The sequence below is a fragment of the Triturus cristatus genome, chromosome 6, assembly GCF_964204655.1.
Source record: "Triturus cristatus chromosome 6, aTriCri1.1, whole genome shotgun sequence".
Classification (NCBI taxonomy): Eukaryota; Metazoa; Chordata; class Amphibia; order Caudata; family Salamandridae; genus Triturus; species Triturus cristatus.
The window spans coordinates 774,240,314-774,261,270 of record NC_140589.1 but is presented as its reverse complement, the minus strand read 5'-3'; the positions used below and the strand labels follow the sequence as shown (position 1 = coordinate 774,261,270).

The window sequence follows — 20,957 nt, the reverse complement described above, 5'->3', positions numbered from 1 at the left end:
TAGGCCCTAGACAACCCCAAGGGTAAGTGTATCTAAAAAGTATGCCATGTACTTTTAAGTTTTACATGTGCTGGAAGTGAAAAACTCTTCTTAAATCCATTTTTCACTACTGCTGCTGCCCTCTTGAATGGGTGAGAAAGAACTGGAGATGAATCTCTTGAACCCAGAAATCAGAGTGACTCCAATGGCTTGTTCCCTGGCCTCCTGCTCAGAAGCCTCAGGGACATAACAAGCTTGAACCCAGCACCTAGACTCTGCAATCTGTGAATCATGTGCTCCCAAGTGTTGCCACCCCAGTCCTGGACCCTGAGAAGTGGCCCTGAAGGTGTTTCTGCCAAGCCCAGCTACAGTCCTCATCAGAACCAATGCGAATCCCCACAAGACACAGCTGGCAGCCTCATCAGAATCGACGCAGAGCAACACCAACCCCAGCAAAACCTTGCCTCACTGCTGCCAGTTTATCGGAACTGATGTCAGGCGAAGCAATACCTCACCAAGTTTCATCACACAGTTCCTCTGAACTGACGCAAAGTGACACCAAGCCCCTCAAAGCTTTGCTGCACCACTTCCTTGGAACAGATGCCGGACAATGTGAAGTCTCCCAAAGCAACACCACACAGACCACACACCAGGTTTCAAGGTACTGTGTTCAGTGGACGCAGGGAGGTCCCTATAACCGGTCCAAGCTCCATCACAGCCAGCCTGAACTTGTGACTTTGTCCCGTTCTAGAGTGACCAGATAGCCACAGTTGGCACTTTGTGCTTCTATGCACTATTATCTTTAAAAATTCAAAGCTTCGGTTCTGCTGATTGGATTTTTGTCATTTGGGTCTTGTTTTAGTTACTATATTAAGCACTATTTTCCCATATTGCTGTGGGAATTTTTTGTGTGGCGTTTTTTACTTTAATACTGTTTGAACTGTTGCCCAAATACTTCACACATTGCCTCGAAATTAAGCCTGACTTTTCTATGTCAAGCTACCAGGGGTTGAGCTCATGTTAATTTAGTGTAGGCTTGTAACTCACCCTAACAAGGATTGCGGTTTCTGATTGACCAGCGTTCGCACCCTGTCAGCCAACAACCTAATTTCCTACAGTTACATTTTGTTGTTTTTACTGTATTGGTCTGGGATTTTTCATTTTTTTATTTATGTGTTTAATTTTGAAGTTGCTCTTGATGTAATAGATGCATATCTCTGAGAGGAAGACTTTGCTTCTTGCACCAAGCCACAAATGGAAAATTGATGATTTAGCACAAAAACCTGTATTTTAAATATGAATTAGACTGTGTTGAGTTTGTGGGACCTAAGCCACCAGCCACAGAAAGACTGTGCTATCCCTCCCATAGCTTTAAAATTACAGCCCATATAGCAGGATATTCCCTAGAAAATGTTTTCAGCTAAATGGCCACTTCATCCAGGTTATGCCTCCCCTGTTCATGGCCGGTTCAGAAACTGAAGTAATTTACTTCAACGTGTCTGTCATCTGTACCTACCTACTTCAAGTTGTCTTGCAGAAGGTAAGCACAAGATGTTACAAGTCTTTAAACAAAGAATCTTTGACACTTGACTTTAATTTTATACTGCCATCTCCCAGTTTAGTGAGTGTTGGAAAATGGCCCTCTCTGAAGGGTCACCACAAATGTTTGCCATCCTCCTCTTTTCTGACCTTTTCTTGTTGGCTTTATGACTCTGAATACTCTACCACTGCTTACCAGTGCTAAAGTGCATGTGCTCTCTCCTCTAAACAGTGTAACACTTGCCCATATCCAATTTGCATATTTAATTTACCTATGAGTACTTAATAAAGTGTACTACATGTGCTCAGGGCCTGTAAATTAAATGCTACTAATTGGCCTGCATCACTGCTTGTACCACCAACTTATGTAGCCCTCTAACCATGTCACCGGGCCTGCCATTCCATAGCCTGTGTGCAGGTTTAAACTGCCCTGTCGACCTGGCAAGTTAAACCTTTTGCTAGGCCTAAACCTTCCTTTTTAATACATATAAGTCCCCCCCATAAGTAGGCACTGGACAGCCCAAGGACAGGGTGCAGTGTATTTAAAAAGTAAGACATGCACTTTTAAGTTCTAAATGTTCTGGTAGTGAAAAACTCTTAAATTAGTTGTTCACTACTACAAGGCCTATCTTTTCCATAAGATAACATTTGGATTACCTTATTACATTTTATGAGTGTAATTTCCTATTGGGAAGAGATGTCAGACTTTAAATTGCAATTCTGAAAATACCACTTTTAGAAAGTTGACATTGTCTTACTTTAGTCATTTAGTACCTACTGCCTTTTTCCAATACAAATACATCTGGGGTGTATGACAGCTGGGCCTTGTGCATTCCCTCTAGACAGCCACACACATAAAGGGAGCTCAGGTGTGACTAATGGGCCATCCACATTCTTATGGGCCATCCTGGGCCGGATGGGTGGGAATACTTTGGCACAGACTCACAATTACACATGAATGATCTGTGTCCTTCCCCCACACAAAGAGCTGCTCAACCTCCTGTAGTTAGTCTGGCATTTAGTCAGGAAGGGAGGACCCAGCTAAGCAAGTTATTCCATCAAACAAGAAGGCAAGGACCTAATTTAGAGGTTTATGGTATGACTTCCAGTCTTTTGAAGTGGTGGAGAGGAATCCTCTGCCTTCCTGACAGAGGGTAGTGCACCCTAGTTTGGTTTTCTATCACAGAGGAGTGCTTTTCTCCACCAGAGCAAATCCCACCATCACAGTAAAATCTGCTTCAGGGAGGACAATCTCTGTGAGAACAATTTAAACATTTCTGTCCTGCATGGAGGACTTGCAAACAATCCGGGAACTGGAAATGCATTTCCAAAGTTGAAGGGCGCTTCCAATACTCACTTAAAAAAAGTATTGGACAGTTTTTTGTGGAATATAACTATATGGTGGACTACATGGTGGGTTTGCACCAAAGTGGATATAATCAGTTTCAAACTTGCCAAACTTTACTTTGTAGCTGGTCCAATGCCATTCAGCTTCTATTCAACAGCAAGCATCTCCATTCAGAGCATCAGTAACATATTTGCAGGCCACTTTGGGCAGAAGACCACTGCAAAGATCTGCAATGAGATTCAAGAGAAACACTCTGGACCATGAGACATTTTGTCCGGGGGGGGGGGGGGCGTGGCTGAACTGCCCACAAGATGGCCAAGGGCTCTTGAATGTCCGCTTCACCTGGAGCCATCTCTCTCCTTTTGTCACAGTGGCCGGCTGTTGCCGGGAGTATATATAAATGAGCTGCATCGAGAGACGAATGCGGGGGGACCAGGTATTTCTGGTTTTGCACTCTGTTTGTGTATTTTCTCCCCTTGTACCCCCCGCTTCGCTCCCCTCATTATAGGTGGTTAGTGAGTTTTCCCATTTGCTGGACAGTACTATCCTTCGGAAAACCTGTTTTAGGGACTTTGTTGATGCCTGAATGAGGTGTATCTACACTACCTGGCTTGTGCTATATATTCAGGCTTGCTTTGGTCACATTTTGCCTGATCTATTAGGGCCCGTCTGGAAATGACTGTTGAAGTGTTTTTTTCCTTTGCAGACCCATAAGTGCTTGTTGTTAACCTTCTCTTCTGACTGACCTCCTTTATTATGGAACATACTATGCCAGCTTGTCAGGGGGTCTCTGTGTCCCCTGGGGCGATGTCTTCCTCTCGCAAGGAGTCTGGAGCATCTACTAAAGGGTAGAAGAAAGATCCTGCCTCTTCCTCTAAGTCTCCTTCACCTCTTACCCTCGAAGACCTCAAGGAGGAAATACAATTAATGAAACCCTTCTTTATGGAGACTAATGCTACGCTCCAACAGATAGAAGAAAAATGGTTTAATTTGCAGTGATGTTCAGGATGCTGTCAGTAAGATAGAGTCTATGTCTAAAGAAATCTCTCTTTTAAAAAAAACAAGCTGAGGATTTGGAAAACAGGAATAGACCGAACAAGCTTAGAATTGATGACATTCCTGAAAAGTTAACAGGGTCAGACATAATTGCTTTTGTTAAGATACATATCACTAAAATAGCTGATTTAAGGAGCATACAAGCCTTAATTTACAAAGGGCCCACCGCATTTGCCCTCTGACATCTGCGTCTTCTTCACAGGGTCACCCCAGAGGAATAATTGTTCTTATTTTGAAAAATACTGAGTTACTAATCGTTCTGTCTGCAGCTAAACAAAGGAAACAAATGAAATGGAGTGGTCAGAAAATCTTTTTCTCTCAGGATGTGTCTCGTGTTACTGCAGCACGTCGCAAGGAATTTCTGTCTTTCCGTCCTGCCCTGCAATCCATGAACGCACGATATGGCCTTGTACACCCATCTTTTTTAAAGTGACCTAAAAGGAGAGATATTTTTCCTTTGACTCCCCAAAAGATCCACGGAAATATATTCTTCAGCATCAAAGAGATGCTATGGATCTGGGGAAGTCCTAAACTTTTTTCCTTTCAGCAAACAAGTTCTCTCAGTTCTTATTGTATTCATTGTTATTGTCTGCACTTATTTGCATTATTGTTTAGGTGCAAGATTATATTGTTACTAACAGGATTTATCTCTTCGCAGGCGTCATTTCCTTCCCTGGATCCTTCTCCCAGGTGTGTCGCTTCTATGTGTTCCCCAACCCTGACCTGTTGTATGTAGTCTGTCCTCGTATGTTGGTAAGTGCCTGCTCTGTTTTCCTATGACACAGTTTATTTTTTTCTCTTCTGGAGTTTTCATTCTTATACTTGTTAGCACTTTTCCAGCTGCTTTCTTCCCTTAGCTAATTTCATTTTATGAAGGTCTCTGTGGTTCTGTTTTCTGTATATGGTTGACTTCTGACTGCCATCCATCTTTCTCTTTTGCACATTTCTCTAACTCACTTTGTTATTGTTGAACCCCTTGGGGTTTATAAGTATATCTATGGCAGAAGTTGTTGGGCTTCGTGTCATCCTTTCTTTATCTAGTCATTATTCTCTGTTTCTTCTTTTCCTTATGTTTCCCTCTTTTTCTTTTCATCATTTATATTTCTGTCTTGTAGGTTCTTGCTTCCTATTTTCTGTTTTTTTTCTTTTCCCCCTAACCTCGATGTTCATTTTTCTTTCGTTATTTCAAATATCTGTACCTTGCTCTTATTATATTTCAAATTTCTCTCTATGGTGGGTCTGTATTTTCCACATAATGTATTCACACTGTTATCAATTTTAGGATGCTCCTAATGCCTTTTCCTTCTCTCTATGACTGGTAATGTTTATATTGTGTCCTGGAATGTGACGGATCAACGTAACCCCATAAAGAAACAAAGATTGCGTATGCATTTATCTAAGCTACAATGTAAGATATCAATGCTACAAGAGACTCATCTTACTGAAAGTGATATTAAGTCTCTTTCATAAGTCTCTTTCTCTAACCATTAAAAGGGAGGAGAAGGATGCTGATGGCAGATGGCTTCTTCTTTTCCTCGTTATCAATGGCACCCCAAATTCTCTCCATAACATTTATGGTCCCACTGGTTTAGATGCAAAGGTTTGGCAAAACATGTCACATATCCTACACTTTAATTCCCTCCTTAACATTTATGGTCCCACTGGTTTAGATGCACAGTTTTGGCAAAACATGTCACATATCCTACACTCTTGTTCAAACCCCAACCTTCTCGTTGGTGGAGACTGTAATCAAATTGTGGATCCTTTCATTGATATGAAATCTCATGCTATATATATATATCCCTAAGAAAATGCAAAAAACATTTGCAAACCCTATCTGTTTCGTTTCAAAAATCTTTATTTCGATCACAGATCATGAAAGATACATAACAAAATATACACAGTTATAAACGTATTAAACATGATGTGATCCAATAGTTAAGACATTAAAATACATTAAAAGGAGAACAGAGGGTACAGTGTACTGTGCTAAAGTCTATCAGGGGGTCTGTTATACAAGTCTTTTCAGCACGCGACTACGAGTAAACCACAGGGAGGTTAAAAATTTTGAAAGTGCAAAGACAACAATAGGAGAAAGATCTGTCTTTAAGACTCTATAGGCAGGTTGGAAGGATCTGAAGCCCAAGTTCCTGAGTAACGGGACTAACCAACGTTTCCTGCTCCTCTCGTAGCCCTTGCAGAAGAAAACAGCGTGAACTTCATCCTCCTTCGGATGAGCACAGACAGGGCAAGTTGCTATGGTGGAGCGAGGAGACCAAGACGCTGTAAAAAATGCTAGAGGGAGGCATCCGTATCTCCATTGAAAGAATAGTTTCCTCGTTAGCAGAGGGGAGATCGCATCAAGAGTACTTTTGAGACAGTAAGAGTCTTTCGCTTTCAGGAATAAGTGTGTCAGGGATCCTTCACGGCTGTCGTTGATAGCTCTTGTGAGCATCAGTTCGTAGTATGCTCTCGCGAGTACCTTCTTTGAAATCTTTGTACAGGAGTTGGAAGGATCCGTCCATAGTTCCGGGTAGCCCAGATCCTCAAGCCTTCCCTTGACATAGGTCAGCCACGGGATCCTCGTGGCATTCCGCAGCTGCAAGAATTCCTGGAGTTCCTCTCTGTAATTTAAGAGATCGGGGCTGCACCACAAACGCCTCCAAAAGGTTAGGGGTTTAAGACCTAGCTCCTCTGTTATTGGTCTTACTCCCAGATCTAATCTGAGGGGGAGTAATGGAGTGCTCTGGGGGAGGGCAGTGACCTGTCTCAGGAATTTATTTTCGGTGGACTGTAACTTTGGGAGATGAGTGTGACCCCAGAGCTCACCCCCATATGTTACACCCGCCCGTGCTTGAGTTTTATATATGTGAATAATTGAGGTTAGTGGACGATAAAAGGATTTGTTCGCCAGGCGCATAGTGCCACCCGCCAACTGTGCCAGTTTGATGGTCACTTTGGCCTGATGAGACGTCCACGATAGATGTTCGTTTAACGTGATCCCCAAATATTCAATATTGTGCACACGTTCCAGTTGTGTTGTGCCTAGCCTGGGTGGGGCTCGATTCTGGGGGTTGGGGTTCAGGATCATGAACTTAGTTTTTTGGGGGTTGATTTCCAATCCCCGATCATTACAAAAGTCTAGAAAACCGTCCAAAATGCGCTGAATCCCCATGGGGGATTTAGACAGCAGCAGGGTGTCGTCTGCAAACATGATTGCAGGCACCCTGCTGCCGGTCAATTTTGGGGCATCGGAGTTGGGGATACTGTTTAGGTGGGCAACAACCCCGTTCACAAAGATGCAGAACAGGGTCGGTGCGAGCACGCAACCCTGTCTCACACCTCTGCGAACGGGGAACCTTTCGGTTAGTTTGCCACCTTTGCCACACCTTACGCGAGCGTAGTTGTTGTGGTGGAGTCTCATCAGGATTGTCAGGATGTCAGTAGGGACATTCAACTCTTCCATGACTCTCCATAGCCTCGCTCTGGGAACCAAATCAAAGGCGGCACGTAGGTCTACAAAGATGGTATATAGACTGCCGCCCTCGATTGCAGCTGTTCTCCAGTAGAGGAGATTTAACCTGAAGATTTGGTCTATGGTTGATACACCCTCCCTGAATCCTGCCTGGTAAGGGGACAAAATTTCCATTTCTTCGGTCCAGGCCTGCAGTCGATTCAGAATCAGTCTACCGAACAATTTTTGGGATATGTCGATTAGACTGATAGGACGATAGTTGGAAGGGAGCAAGGGGGATCCCTTTTTGTAAATTGGGACCACCTCTGCTCCCCTCCAAGTATCGGGCACCTCCAGTCCCCCCGCAATGGCATTGAATATTAGTGTAAGATAGGGTGCCCATATCCCGGGTTCCTGCTTAAACAGGTCACCGGGCACCCCATCAAGTCCTGGGGCTTTTCCGGCAGCTAGCCCTTTAATGGCGTCCCTCACTTCTTTTTCGGTGAAAACAACCCTAGTGGGACAGAATGAAATTGTGGGACCATCTCTGTTCTGTTCACCCCCACCCTCTGTGTACAGGGCCTCAAAGTGGGTCTGCCATACCATAGGGGCTATATTGGGCTCTATTGCGGAGGATAAATCCTCCGTGCCGTTCGCCACTACGCGCCAAAATTTACGGGAATCTCTAGCTGTTAATGCATTAGTGAGGTTTTCCCAGTAATCGTGGTCCCATTCTGCCCTTGCGTTCTCCAGGAGGATTTTATATGATCTTCTCCTGGCGCGGATTTCATCTTTGTTATAGTGTTCCTTTATAGCAAGTAGCAAGTGGGCCTTGGCTTCCCTGCAAGCGGCATTATACCAAGATGTCTTCGGTTTAGGGCCATTCCTTTGCCTTGCAGATGAGAATAGGTCCTGCTCTAGGGTGGTGAGGATGCCTGCATGTATTTGTGCAAGCTCTCCTCTAGTAGCATCGTCTAAGACCCTAGTTCCTAGCTGGAAGGCATCCTCCAGTAATGGGATTATCCTTTCATATAGCCGGGATATTCGTTCTGGGTTGCTGGCCAGTTTCTCCCACTTGACCTTCCTACGATTATTTTCAAGTAGGAGGCCCGTTTTATCTTTGTCCGACCCATTGATTATTGCCTCCATCCCAGGCAGGGAATAAGTCAGTTCCAGGGAATTTTGGTCACTGTCTAATCTTGGGGTGACTTTAAAGTCGACTATTGCTGACCACATAAACAGTTTGACCATAATATAGTCCAATCTGGATTCGCTGCCGGGTTTGTTAAAAGTATGGGTACTTGGTGTGTCTGATTTGGTACGACCGTTGCATGCCCTTAAACCAAGGTTGAGGGTGAGGGCAGTTATCTGTAGGGCTAAAGGAGTCCAGGCCCGTGGGGGTGGTGCCACCGTCTCAGGTATAAGCCAATATGAATCTTCCTCCAGGGAAGGACCATCACGTAGCCCAGGCAGTGGTTCGTATTGAGCATTGAAATCGCCTCCTACCAGGCAAGCAAGATCGCTTGGGATTCCTTCTAAGAGCTTGGCTAGCTCATCCACTGTGTCAGATTCTTTGTGCATTGGAACCGGCCTCGAGTAGATATTGATTACTAGCAACTTCGATGAGTCCGGCCACTCGAGTGAGACAGCCAATAGATCATCAGAAGCGGTCTCTAAATAAGTAGCTTGGCAACCTAAGTCCGTGGCTACCCATGTAGTTAGTCCCCCAGATGGCCTACCCCTTCCCCCCCATTTAGCTGCTTTAAAGAAGGAGGCAAAACCCGGGAATGCTGTTTCTTCGCGCGCCCAAGTTTCTTGTAGAAGAATTATATTTTTTGATCTGATGTATGTACCCCATTCTGTGCAATCTATTTTGCTAGCAAGGCCTGCCACATTACAAGAAATCACTGTTATTTCTAGTGGTTGAGTAGAGGCCGTGCCCATAAAAAACCCTATCCAATCTAGAGGTTTGGTAGATGCTTGGAGAATATATAACCCGGATAATTTGGAATTCACTTTTTATTCCTCCACACATAATTTAAAATCTAGAATTGACTACATCTTTGTTACGCATCAACTTCAAATTAATTTATGCTGGAATCGGATCCATACTTATATCCAATAAAGCACCGGTTTTTATTGATATAGATCTCCCATTCGAACCCTCGTACCCTTGTAGGTGGTGTATTAACAATTATCTACTCAAAGATCCTATTTTTGTGGAGCACTTTAAAGTTTTTTTAGTGGATCATTTTCATGCTAACACTTCCCCTGACACCGCATTTCACACTGTATGGGATGCTTTCAAGGCAATGGCCAGAGGTTATATCATTGATTATATTGCTGTTAAAAGGAAGAAACTTCTCAAGGAATTTTCATCCTTAATATTGTCTATTAAGCAACTCAAACATGCTTATTACACTTTTTAACAATGATGACACTCATAAGCAACTTGTTCAGGCTAAATTGAATTTCAACAGGAAGTCGACTGAGGATGCATCTGGTGTGTTACTAAAGATCAACTCTAAATTTTAAGGTGGGTGCTATAGAGCAGGTAAATTGCTAGCGAATTATCTGAAAGTTAAATCCCAAAATTCTAAAATAGTCCATCATTGATGATGAAGGTACTACTCATCTTAAAGATGAAGAAATATTACTGTTTTACAGATTTTTTATGTAAATGTGCATACTCCTGAGTCTTCCCCATCTCCGGACTGTTCTTTTCTTGTTCAGTACTTATCTTTATCTGAGATTTATTTTTTATTTTATTATATTTTTAGCCATAAATATAACACAATGTAGTACAATGTAGTACAATCAGCAAAGAAGAAGACAAAAAAAAGAATATGAGTAAGATGTAGATTGTACACAGGTTATTCATTAACGCTGGAAATGTAAACATCACGTGGTTCCAAAAAAGAAAATGCGGACAGTTTCCTAATTCTTGAAAACAGAAGAGAGAAAAGGAAAAAAAAGAAAGAAAGAGAAAAAGAAAAACTTTGATATTCAGAGTTGGATTGCAAAAAAGAAAAATTAGAGAAAAACTAACATTTGTATAAAAAATATATGACAGAAATTGAGCCGTTATAGGAAAACCTCATTAGTCCCATTGGAGACTAGCCCAGATCCTATTGAATTTGAGCCAGGAACGAGGCCCTCTGGCTTTGGCCAAAGCAAATTCCATTTCATATACCTGTTGGAGAAATACCCAAACCTCCCTTATGCACGGACCAACATTGTTTATCCAGACTCTAGCAATGCACAATCGAGCACATACTAACATGATAGTAGCTAGCAGACTCTCGTACCTAGCGTCATCGCGCTTGATCCCTAAGAAAATATCCTTTTCCTGAGTTGAACATTTTGACCAAGGAATGGGGTAAGAATATTGGAAACCTCTGTCCAGAATCGGTTGAGCCCAGGACAATCAATAAACATATGCCTTAGGTCTGCTTCTAAGAGTTGGCATTTCGGACAGAATGACTAAGCGGATAATCGAGATCCTGCCCACTTAGAAATAATTACTGGTGTGTATAACAGCATATAGATTGTCTGATGCTGCTGTAGTTTCAAATTGACAGACGTTACCCCCCTGTCCAGTGCCTCCATTGACTCCTGTATTTCCACGACTGGTTTTTCAACCCTAAGTGTCCGACAAAATTTGGTAGCTATCTGCATACTATCATCATTAGTTGCTTTTAAATATCTGATAAGCCACGTCTATTGCGCCTCAGCCGGAGCACATATATATTCCCGACAGTATTTCAGATGGGTTTGGCATGACTAATAGCTTTTGACCTGTAACAAAAAAGTCCCAGATTTGTAAGTACTTGAAAAAAGTACTCTGCAAAAGTCCAAGCTCTGCTTTTAATGAAATAAAAGAACGGAACCCATGTTCATCGGTCAGTTGTCTAATCTGATTAATGCTGCTACGTTGCCACGCCCTCCCAATAGTGTCATGAAATATATTGGGCAGCATAGGGTTGCCCCATAACAACATATAATGGTGAAACCGGGGCAGCGAGTATTGTTTACAGATGTCCTGCCAATCCCTAGTAATTTCTCTAAATACCTTGAACCTAACTCGCTTAAAGTAGTTCGGGTCAGAGGTTTTGTAGAGCATGACCCCAGCAGATAAACCGCAGGCTAACTTATAGGACAACGGCGCCGGGCCAACCTCCGACCCACGCAGCATGACCCTAATCCATCCGAGAGAAGCAGCCCAGTAGTAGAGCTTAAAGTCTGGGAGCTTAAACCCCCTTTGCGTATATGGTAATTTCATAAACCGGAGAGCTCTCCTGGCGCGTCTATGCTCCCAAATAAAACTGCCTGTAGCGCTATCTAACCACTTGAAAAAAGACCAAGGAAACCGCAGAGGTATCGAGCGATATAGGTATAAGAATTCAGGCAATACATTCCTTCTAATTATATTACATCTCCCATAGATACTGAGAGGAAGCTGATGCCAGCTGTGCAATTTAGCCAGGATTGTCTTGAATAACGGCTCGTAATTCAGAGATACAATGTCATCGACCTCACTACTTAGAAAGACACCGAGATAAGTGGCTATTTGTGTAACCCCTAATGCAAGAGGCAGCTTGTCTTATTGAAAGTTTAAGTTTGTCTGGGTCTTAGCGATTTTCAACTTGTAGCCGGAGAAGAAACCAAATACCTCAGCCTGTCGCATGATATTGACTATAGCTCCACCAGGGTTAGCAGAAAATACTGCAATATCGTCTGCATAAGCAGTAACTTTAAGTTCCACGCCATAGAGACACACTGGGGGAATCCCTTCATTTTGTTGCAGATGCCTTATAAACGGCTCGATGTAAAGATAAATGAGCAAGGGGGACAATGAGCAGCCCTGCCTTGTCCTCCATTGAGCCATCGGTTTCTTATACAGCTTCTGCACAGAGGTAATATACCGAGGGCCAAGTCCAAATTTTAGCATAGTCAGCCAGAGAGATTCCCAGGCCACTCTGTTAAACGCTTTTTCCGCGTCCAGCATGACCATCCCTATCTGCTTATTGAGTTTACCAGAGACATCAAAGGCAGATATTGCAGTATTAATGTGAGCCGTCATATCTCTGCCAGGGACGAAGCCATGCTGCTGCTGATCCGAGTCTAGCTTGTGGATAACAGCAGAAAGGAGTGAAGCCAAGATCTTGGAGAAAATGTTGGCATCGGAATTAATTAAAGATATTGGCTGGTAAGAGCCTCTGTCGTCAATTGGCTTCCCCTTCTTAGGGAACAAGAAATATTAGTAATATGCCATGAAGTAGGAGCTTCACCCCCGCTAGTAATATCCATGCACAACTGTATAAAGGCGGGTACAAGCATAACACTAAACATTTTATAAAATTCAAGCGGAATAGTATCCTCGCCAATAGCTTTGCCCGAGGGCAGAGATTTTATAGCGTCCTCAACCTCAAGTGGTTCTGTATCTCTTTATAGCTCTATGGAGTCATAGAAGTCGAGTTGGGGCATGCAACTCTCCTGTAAATACTAATTTACAGTATTTACTTGAGTATCTTTATCTGAGATTAGGGCCGCTTTAGCTTAGCTTCCAAAGGACAAAGCTCCTGGTCCGGATGGTTTTACAGCTGGAGTTTTTTCTTGCTTTTCGCAGATTCTTCTCCCAAATCTCCTCTCTCTATATCAGTACTTAATTTCCCATAATGAGGCTGGCAGCACTTTTTAGGAAGCAATGATCTGTTTGATCCCAAAGAAGGACAAAGACCCCTCATCTTGTGATAATTATCAGCCTATTTCTCTTGTAAACTCAGACTGCTAAGTTTTGCTAAAGTTTTAGTTCTCTTCCTTAATCAGGTGATTCCCGACCTGATTGGAATTGAACAAACTGGGTTTGGTAGGGGTAGAACTTTGGTTGACAATTCTTGAGCTTTTTTGAACATTATACATCTTGTATCTATGAGTTCCTCCCCTTTAGCTGCTATTACCCTAGATGCCAAAAAAGCCTATGATCTCCTTCATTGGCTTTTTATGATGCAGGCCCTTAAATAGCATGGTTTTGGCCCTGTTATTTTGTCTTTTATAAGCCTGCTTTATTTCTCACCAAGTACTTTGGTCTCCCTATTTTACTCTTCAGAGGGGCACACATACATCAAGGCTGTCCTCTCTCCCTCCTTTACCTTTCATATTATCTCTTGAACCTTTTCTTCATTCTTTACGAGACTCCCTTATTCCTGGGTTTCACAAACACTGAAATCAAATTCACAGCTTATGCTGATAAAATGTTGTTATACTTTTCGGATCCCCTAGTTTCCATATCTGCTTTTACTGGCTTTTTATCCTCATATGCTACCTTATCAGGCTAAAAAATGTAATTTCACAAAATCTGAGGTTTTTCCATTAAATAAATATTGCTTAAAAGAAATGATTGCGGGTAAGGGTTTTAAATGGAACTCTAACCATATTACTTGCCTGGGGATTGAATATTCTTCCTCAATCACAAAAACGGTTCAACTCAATTTGGATGATGTCTATAAAAAGTGCTTCATATTTCAGAGAAATGGTCGCCCTTATACTTATTTTGGTGGGGTAGGTTGGACACAATTAAAATGATAATAATCCCTGTTATTAATTTTTATCTTTCCATGCTGCCACTTAAGAATAAACGGAAAGCACATATCTTTTTGTCTTCTTTATCTGCACCTAAGGACAGGGGTGGAGTTCATTTTCCAAACTTCCGACAGTACCTTTCTTTTTTTTTAATATGACACATTTTACCTCATCTCTCTTCTTCTGCGGATACTCCTTTAACAGTCTGGCGTAAATTGGAGGATTCTTTAATTTGGTCTTTTTCTTTTTCATCATGGGCTAATTTTTCACACCCTCCACATTCCTTTAAATCACTAATCATTTTACATTCTATATCGGTTATTTACCCTGTCCATACCAAATCTCTCTCACCACTGCAGGTGTTCTTCAACTCTTCTATATGGCATAATAAGTCCATTGAAACTTCGTACCGTATTTGGGAAGGATTGGGTAACTAAGGGAATAGTTCAAGTTAAACATTTGTTTTGAGGAATGCACCTTCTTTCATCTTATGAAGTCCAATCTAAATTTGGCCTGTCTGCTGCCTCCCTTCTTAAAAATGATTCTTTAAAAACAATCCTTACTCAGCGTTTTTCCCTCCTTTCCTGATCTTCCTCTCCTTTATTGAATCCTCTTTCAGTGCTGCAGTCCACCTCTTCCTCCCTTTGGGCCTCCCTTATCTATAAATATCTTCATTACTCTCTTCCGTATCGCCCTAAGAGTAAGGTTAAACTTTTATGGGAATTGGATTTGCAACATACCTTCTCGGTACACACTTGGAACTCCATCTGGTCTCAAATACATCACACGTCCTGCAATGCTAGCCCTACTTAGCCTTTATATTACTTTTATCATTGGCTGTTTTTAACCTCAATGTCTATTTCTAAACACAATCCCTGTTTGTCATCCGCGTGTTGGACCTGCTCAGCTACTCCTGGCACATATCTACACTCTTATTTTTCTGTCCAGGCGTTGTCTCTTTTTGAATAAGAGTTTTTAAAACAATTTCCGCTATTTGTTCTATCAGTTTCCCATTTGAGATCAAATCTGTATTCTTAGGTAGCTCTTTCCCAATTTGTTTAGGTTGCTCATAAGCTGGGGTTGTGTGTGGATTTATTACTTGCTATTGGCTTTCAAATTATGACTTCCAACAGGAAGTACGCAACTTAAGACACTTTTACTGGTTGTTGAAACCTTCTCTGTCACCATCAAAGGTTGGATAGAGCATATGTCACTTCCACCCACCAGCTTCTTTGGAAAGATGCCTTCTGGTCTCAGCTTACTAATTATTTATCCCCTCATTCAATGCAGATCCAGGACTGTACCTCTGTTTTTCAACTGCCATGATTTTTTCTGTTCATACTAGGGTTTTTTAATGTGCAAGTTGTTGGATTTCCATATTGATTGTCTCTGGTACAGTTACTGATTTTCTTCCCTTCTTGCTTTTCTTCTTTCCTCTCTTTTTTTCTCTTCCCTACTTATAAAACATAAAATGCTGTTTCATTAGGTACTTTTTCTTTTACTGTTTTTCTGACTTCCTTGATCAGTACTGCCATTATATTATGCGTTAATCCTATTTTGGATAATTATTTTGTATTATTTTGTATTATTTTCATATTGTTTTCTTCAAATCGTTCTTGTAAGATGTACCTTTGTTTCTTATATGTTTCAATAGAGCTTTCTTAAACCTAAAAAAAATACATTTTGTCCCACTTGTTACCCTCCAAAAATATGCGACAGGTGAACCGGATTGATGTCTTCTACTAAATGCAACACTCTAATTTAGCAGATGTCACAAGTTACCTGAATGAATAGTAACTGAACAGCTGTAGCCATTTTTTTAACATAACAATCAGCTCAACCCATGTCACATGGGGTTTAGTCTGTGTTAAGGTCCCTGCCTTTTAGTTCATGCACTCATTTGGGTTCACCTTTTTCAGCTGTTGCAACAACCTATAATTTACCTCTCGATTTAGACTATCATCTCAGTATGCAAGAGCGATGTTCTCCACCAAAAATACATTTAGTTGGCTCTAGCACCTTCTACCCTTTTGTCAGGTCATGCCTGATCTTCTCCCTATAAATAATAATGATTGTTTCTTGTTATGCACATGCGGTTTCTTCGGTTAAGTATGGGGCATGAGAAGTTTCACTTCAACCCCACATTTCAAACAACATTAAATGTATTATTTACATGCATTGGAACAAGATTTTGCCCTTTATGGGCCATCCTCGCAGAGTTCAGGAGGTCTTCAGAATACAGCAGTAAGACTATGTTGGCATAAAGGCTTGTAACCTGTGTCCCTTGAAATTCATCAAATGTATTTCTTGCCCAGTCTGGAATGATTGCTTTTAGGGCCTTATTTATCGTACATAATGCAATGCCAAAGAATGACACTACTTTCTTTATAAATGGTATGTTTCAATCAGCCTCCTCCTCTGGAGCCAATGCTCTGTTCTTCTGTACCAGATCTTTTACCCCGTGGGTACGAATTATAGGCCCAATATGTGGGTCATCTCATCGTTGGATGAGAAATCTGAAACCCCTTTTCTTGCACATGAGAAAATTTGAAATACATTAAAATCCACTTAAAGTGTTAGGAATTAGCTTATCTTGAAGTGTTTCTTTGTAATGGTATGGCTTTTTTCTGACTTGACAGACACCACTTGCAGGTGAATGTTGTGAGATACCTATAACATAGAATGATATGGCAAGCTATACCATGACACAGATACAACAGTATTTATAGATATACCTACTGGTACCTGACAACACATGTCAAAGTTGAAGGATCACTGCAGTCTAAAGGAATCTACTTTGCTGTTAATCGCAATTTAGTATGTTGTGCTGTTAACTGTTCACAATTGATTCTATAAATAGAGGCATTGTTAGAATAATTTCATTATTTTAAAAATGATACTCTACCTTCTCCTTTTAGGTATTTTTCCATGAAGTCTCCAAAACTTGTGGTTGGATCCAAGTAGGGTAACAGCTTTTCGAAATAGTAAAACGAAGTCAAAACATCTTTAGGATTTCGGAGTACGTAAATGATCTGTAAAGCAGAAAGTTCAATTAGAGGATAAGATAAGAAATGGAATTTATCTTTCTGATACAATACATTATTAACATAAGGTTGGTCTTTCACTCCAATCCAAAACAGTACATTGATGTATCAACTGCTCTGCTATTTTGTAAGTTGTAAAAATTCAAAATATTCCCCCCAACCATTTTGATTTTCAAGAATCTTGTAAGTAGCTCATGTGCTGGAAATGTTGCACAGCATGTAAAGGAAATTATGACGATGCCATTACTGATGTATGCAAAACATGTGATACCGCCTCTTTAGCTAAATAGTAGAACAACAAATCCTTACTGAAGTGGAGACATTAAACTTAATGTACTGCTGCTTTTATGTCTAGACCCAGCAGCACAGCAAACTGAACAACACCTTTGTACCCTTTAACCCACATCAACCACAGACAGAAGCTGAAAGTGGGAACACTGTTATTAAGGTACTGCAAATTCACTCCACCCACCACACATGTATACAAATGTAATATTTATGGACTATGTAGTGTAGAAGAATGAGGAAGACTGGCATTTTGTGCCATCTGAAAATATGCGGTCAGTTGACATTGAGGAGGGGTAGAAAGAAAAGTTTAATGTGTTTTTACTACGCCCACATCAGGCAATCAGGATATTTTACAACAGCATATAGTTTTCATCAGAGTTCTTCTTCTTTTATTATACCACAGCATTAGTGTTGCTTAGATTTTTATATCTGTGATCTCATCAGAAATAAATGGGTGATCCCTAAATCAAATTCACAAATTTTGATCCAAAACCTGAAAAGAACTTACTTCTACATACACATCTATGTCGCAATGTGTACAATCTTCTACATTAATCGTTTTAAGAAATAAATATAACAATAGGAAACAATTGTTCACATCAAATCATTAGGTTAAAGCACATTTGAGAAGTTTAGCTTGAACATCAAAGTTCATAAAATGATCTTCTCTTCTTTTAGGTCTGACTTGATTGTTTTGCTATTTTTAAAGCTTAAAGGAGTTCAAAAAGAGTTAAACAAGGTGTATAGGTAGACAGGTTTTTGCTTCACCCCTATCTTTTTATTGTTCCTTCTCTAGATGCATTTGATTGGTCAGCAGATGTGGGATTCTGCTGCTTGAATTGCCACAGGAATGCATGGACTGTGAAATGTTTGTAGATTGTAATGAAGGTACTTTGTTTTCTTTAGCTTATATTTACTTCTTATTCTTCTGGAAGAAACTACCTGTGTTCATTATAGTGAGGTGCCAATTGGGTATAAAATAGGTTATTATGCCTCACCCTAGGAGAAGCGGGTTGATTTCCTGGGGAGTTCCTGTATTAAAGATGGCCACTGCATTGTAGCATAAAAACATGGCAGTGTCGTCACGCTTTTTACATGCCATGCGGGTGAGCAGGGGGATGGCTTATCAAACATGCGTTTAATTGCTACATACATATTTGTAGTGATAAAGGGAGAACTCCAGCAAGATAACTGGTACCAATACTACTCTTTCCAAAACTCTTACCAATCCAATTCTGTTCATGTGGAGTGAAGAAAGGGTGAAATAATGAAACACATATCAACTAATGCAGACCAACACACCAACAAGATCTTCCTTGGGGATTTCAATATTCACTGGAATGACTCAAATGAACCCTTCCTGGACACCTTCAAGGCCTTCCTTTCAGACCCCAACCTTACCCAGTCATGTAATGGCCCAACACACAATAAAGGCACCACCCCCAATCTAATCATAGCCAAGGATATTGTCATACAATTGGAATCCATATCCCCCTGTGATTGGTCTGATCCCTACCTAATCTCCTACCTCATCTTAGAAAAGGCACTGACCCAGACAATGGTCCAAAGACTTGAGAAATAATAAAACAAATGATCTTTCTTCTGTTAGAAACAACCTAGTACCTCTTCCCACAAACATGAAAAATGTGAATGATCTCACCAAATACTACATCCAATACATGTCAGACATACTTGATACCATTCTCTGCCTATTTCATTGAAAAGACTACGAAAAATTGAATCGACCTGAAACTCATCTCCCAGCAGCTAATAAGCCAGGTGCATCCCATTCTCCTCCCAGTTTATCACCTGGTGAGACCCCCTCTTACTGGTTATAACACAAAACATAAGGCTACTTGGAATACCTTCAAACTTCCAGATGAATCAGATATATTCAAAACAATAATATCTATAAAACCCTTCAATCACTTTAATGATGATCTGCCTGCCAAACTAATCAAAGAGCATAGATCCTCCATACTCCCGCTTTAGACTAAGATTGTCAATGAATCTCTCTCTCAGGGCATGATTCCTGATTGCCTAAAGATAGGTCAAGTTACGTCGATCCTAAAAAAACTTAATGCGGACCTGTCTGGCCTAAACAATTTTTGTCCAATTACAAACGTCCCGACACTAGCAAAGTTACCTGAGAAATGCATACACCTGCAACTCTGTAACCACATTGCGCAGTTTCATCTCCTTGACCATTGCCAATCTGGCTTCAGAATGGGACATAGCACTGAAACAGCTTTCACACATATTGAAGATTACACATCAAGACTGCTTGACTGGAACAAACCATGCTTGCTTATACTTCTGTATTTTTTCTCTGCATTTGATACGGTCAAACATGACAGCGTAATTTACCTGCTGGAAAGAAGGAAGGGGCTATCTGGTTCCATTTTAAACTGGTTTGCCTCATTCTTACATAACAAAGCTCAAAGAATCAAAGTCAATCAAACCCTTTCTGACATTATGCCAGCCTCGATTGGAGTGCCTCAAGGATCCATGCTCTCACCCACGCTATTCAACATGTTTAGAGAACCTCTTCCTGAAATGCTGAGACACTCAAACATCCATTACCACGTGAATGCAAATGACACACAATTGTACTTGAAAAATGTCCTCACCTGAAGTTATCAAAACTCTCAACTGTACCCTACTGAAAACCCAACAATGGCTGAGCTGCAATCACCTTATGGGCAACACACTCAAAAATTAATTCCTATTGCCCCAAAATTTACTCAGCCTCCATATAAGAGTGGTTCAAACAACTTACAGCTCTCAACTGCGCCCCGCGGGTTATTGACTAAATCACTGGGTATAACATTGGACAAATACATGAATATGCAAGCTCATATCAGTGCAACTACTAGGGTACTCAATTACCAACTAATCACACCAAAGAAACTCAATCCCTTTTTCCCCCTGATGAATTTTGGTTATCAGTTCAATCCCTAGTCATCTCCTGATTAGATTACAGGAGTGATGCTCTTGCTGGCTTGCCCAAAGCAAGGTTGTGCTGCTAAGGGCACATTAAACTCAGCTACTAGGCTCATTACTGCATCCAGAAGATTCAACCACATTACACCAGACCTAAAACGTCTAAACTGGCTCCTGTTTGAAGCAAGGATCCAATTGAAGATAGCATGCATGACACACAAGTCCCTTCACCATAAGACTCTCTTTTCCCTGACCAATAAACTCTAACTGTCTGGTGGTAGTAATTTCTTAAGAAGTGCTAACTCACTATTGTTGAAACCACAGAATCTCAACAAAAAGAAAACTTACAATAGCGCCTTCTGCTGTCTAGCCCCAAGAATATGGAACGCACTGCCACCAGAAATCAAGTCAAACCACTCAACTACCTCCTATAAAAAGAAGCAAAAAGTCTTCTGTTGATGAGTGTTGTTTAATAGTAGCCCTGAAGACACTCAGCTTGAGTTTTTTCCTGTAAGTGCCTCTGGATCCTGAATCCGCCAGGCCCATTGTCTTATTGTGTCTGTATTGATGCTTGTCTATTCGTTATTGCATTTCTCCCTGTATTTGTAACTTGTCTGCTATTTGTTAAGCTAAAACTCCTCAAAGAAAAAAATGGCCATCAGTGAGACCAAAGAATCTCTGAAGATGCATGCAACTGTTGGCCATTTTGGAACTACAGTCTTTT

The 20,957-nt window shown here is 41.1% G+C and overlaps 1 protein-coding gene across 2 annotated transcripts in view; it reads right to left on the bottom strand.

Annotated features, from left to right (window-relative positions):
• Window positions 1-20,957, bottom strand: part of LOC146817853 (amine sulfotransferase-like) — a 369,387-nt gene that overhangs the window by 57,639 nt on the left and 290,791 nt on the right. For both annotated transcript variants that reach the window (XM_085611335.1, XM_085611336.1), the window contains one exon: window positions 16,864-16,990. In XM_085611335.1, coding sequence (XP_085467461.1) covers window positions 16,864-16,990 — 127 coding nt within the window. The remainder of the gene's footprint in view (window positions 1-16,863; window positions 16,991-20,957) is intronic.